At 31.6% G+C, this 2,500-nt stretch overlaps 1 protein-coding gene across 1 annotated transcript in view; it reads right to left on the bottom strand.

Annotated features, from left to right (window-relative positions):
• Positions 1-2,031: 2,031 nt before the first annotated feature.
• HELRODRAFT_172027 (hypothetical protein) overlaps positions 2,032-2,500 on the bottom strand; it is a gene marked incomplete at both ends in the record, with an annotated part of 1,946 nt that continues 1,477 nt past the window's right edge. The window contains one exon of the mRNA XM_009018699.1: positions 2,032-2,178. Coding sequence (XP_009016947.1) covers positions 2,032-2,178 — 147 coding nt within the window. The remainder of the gene's footprint in view (positions 2,179-2,500) is intronic.

Raw genomic sequence — 2,500 nt, 5'->3', positions numbered from 1 at the left:
ATATTGTGCTATGTTCTGCTATGTTGTGTTGTTATATTGGTTGGTGCCAGTGGTATTTTTATATATGCAACAGTAAACAGATTGTGTGTGTGTGTGTTTTTGTGTTTGATGTGTGTGTCTGTTTGTGATGTGTGTGCATTTGGTGGTTCCTTTTTTTTATGCTTGTGTTTCTATCTGTTCATTCATTCATTAATTTATTCGGTAAGAATTTTTTTTCAGACTATTTCATCGCGTTTCATTCATTAGCCGATATTTTTTTAAATTTATTTATATTTTCATTCATCCATCCGTTCATCCATCCGTTCATCCATCCGTTCATCCATCCGTTCATCCATCCGTTCATCCATCCATCCATCCATTCATTCATTCGTTTACTCGCTCTCTCCTTCCTTCAGTCAATCATTCCTTCATCGCAGAACTTCTGTCTCTAATGTTTAAGAATAATTTATGTTCTTTTAAGTGTGTCTGCAGATAAATGACTGCGTTGTGCCTATGTCTGTCTCTCTACGTCTGTCTGTCTGTCTATCTGTCTATCTGCCTGTCTGTCTATCTGTATCTGTCTGTCTATCTGTTTATCTGTATCTGTCTGTCTGTCTTTCTCTCTCTCTCTCTTTTTCTCTCTCTTTCTTGCTCTCCATATCTGTCTGTCTGTTCGTTTTCAGTTACTTATTAATTTTGCTTAAGAATTGTTTATACATAAGCGTACACATATATATGTACGTATTAATATATGTTATATATATATATATATATATAGAGAGAGAGAGAGAGAGAGAGAAAGAAAGAGAGACAAAGAGAGAAAGAGAGAGAGGGAGAGAGAGGGCGTAAAAGAAAGAAAGTGAAGATCACAGATGTGTATGTACACTAAACATTTATCCATTTCTGACGCGTTGTCATTCATGTATGTCTTCATATCCAAATATCGTGTTTTAATGATTTTACTTTTTGAAAGAGAATCTTAGTCATCTTCACCATCATCACTACCACTGTTATTTCCGTTATTGTTATCATCATCATCACCATTAACATCATCATCATCACCATTAACATCATCATCATCACCATTAACATCATCATCATCATTACCATCGTTTACTTTCAAATTCAAACTTCAAGATGATTTATACATTCATTAAATTACGATGAATGGCTTAGCGATGGATGGTTCAACTGAATTTAAAATTTCCAAAATAAAATAATAATAATAATAATAAATAATAATAATAAATAATAATAATGACGTTTTATTCCGGATAACGATCCATCATTTAACTTTGTATTATTCAAATTTGAAATAATGTTCCAAGCATGCATTTATTATACTCCGATAATGATGATGATGATTAATCATTCGAGCATCTTTGTTTGTAATTTATATGTACCGGTATTTCATTTAATGAGCCTTATTGTATTGCATTGTATTGTATTGTATTGTACTGTATTGTAATGTAATGTATTGTATTGCATTGTACTTTATCGTATTGTATTGTTTTGTATCGTATTGTGTTGTATGCATATATGCAGGTGCGCGCACACACTCACACAAACACACACACACATATATATATATATATATATATATATATTTTTTTTTTATTTTTTTTTTTTTTATTTATTTTATTTTCAATAAGGGAACCAAATAAGTTTAAATGAAAAAACTTGTGGAGAGGCCACCCTAAGTACTTTACTTGAGATATATATGCAATTTAAAACAGAACAGAAAATATACAAATTAAATTTCAATGCATGCAAAAATCGATAAATAGAATCAGTAGGATTAACACTCGAAAAACAAAGTTAATATCTGAACATATAAGTATATACAGATATTACTAATGAATCTACAATCAAAAACAGAAAGTAGATTGGCAATGTGAGATAATTTATAGTATTTGATACAATAATTAAAAGTATGGATTGATTGAAGAGATGAATAAACGAGTCTAAGTGGACGGAAACATATGCTGAATTTAAAATAATTATTAGCGATGAAATGAGCCATATATAGTGTAATATATAAAAGGTTAAGATTTAGATGGTGGTGTCGGGATCAAGCAAATTTAACCGCGATCTCAGTTTAATTTTAAAATGGTACAATTCAGTGATAACCCTAATATCTGGGGGTACAAATAATTGCCAGATCTTAGGGCCCAAAATTTTAAGACTAGTTGCAACGAGCTTAAGGCGGGTTTTTGATGGATAAATAACAGACGCGTGTCTTGTGTTCAATATTTGGACGGAATTACTATAAATATAAAAGTTAGAAAAAGAGGGAGGGAGTAAGTTGTTCAGAAATTTAAAAACAAAAATAGCCGTGAAGTAGATGTAAAGGCAAGGTAGTGACAAGATATTGTGCTCGACGAAAAAGGATCTCGTGTGAGAATAAGGTTTAAGATTAAATATTAGACGGATGGCTCTTTTCTGAGAAACATGCAGACAGTTAAGATGACTTTTAGGACTGTGACCCCAAAGAAGTATACAGTAAGTTAGATAGGGGTAG

The sequence above is a fragment of the Helobdella robusta genome (genome assembly GCF_000326865.2).
Source record: "Helobdella robusta unplaced genomic scaffold HELROscaffold_22, whole genome shotgun sequence".
Taxonomy (NCBI): domain Eukaryota; kingdom Metazoa; phylum Annelida; class Clitellata; order Rhynchobdellida; family Glossiphoniidae; genus Helobdella; species Helobdella robusta.
Note: the sequence above shows the minus strand (reverse complement) of the source record. Positions and strands in the feature narration are given on the sequence as shown.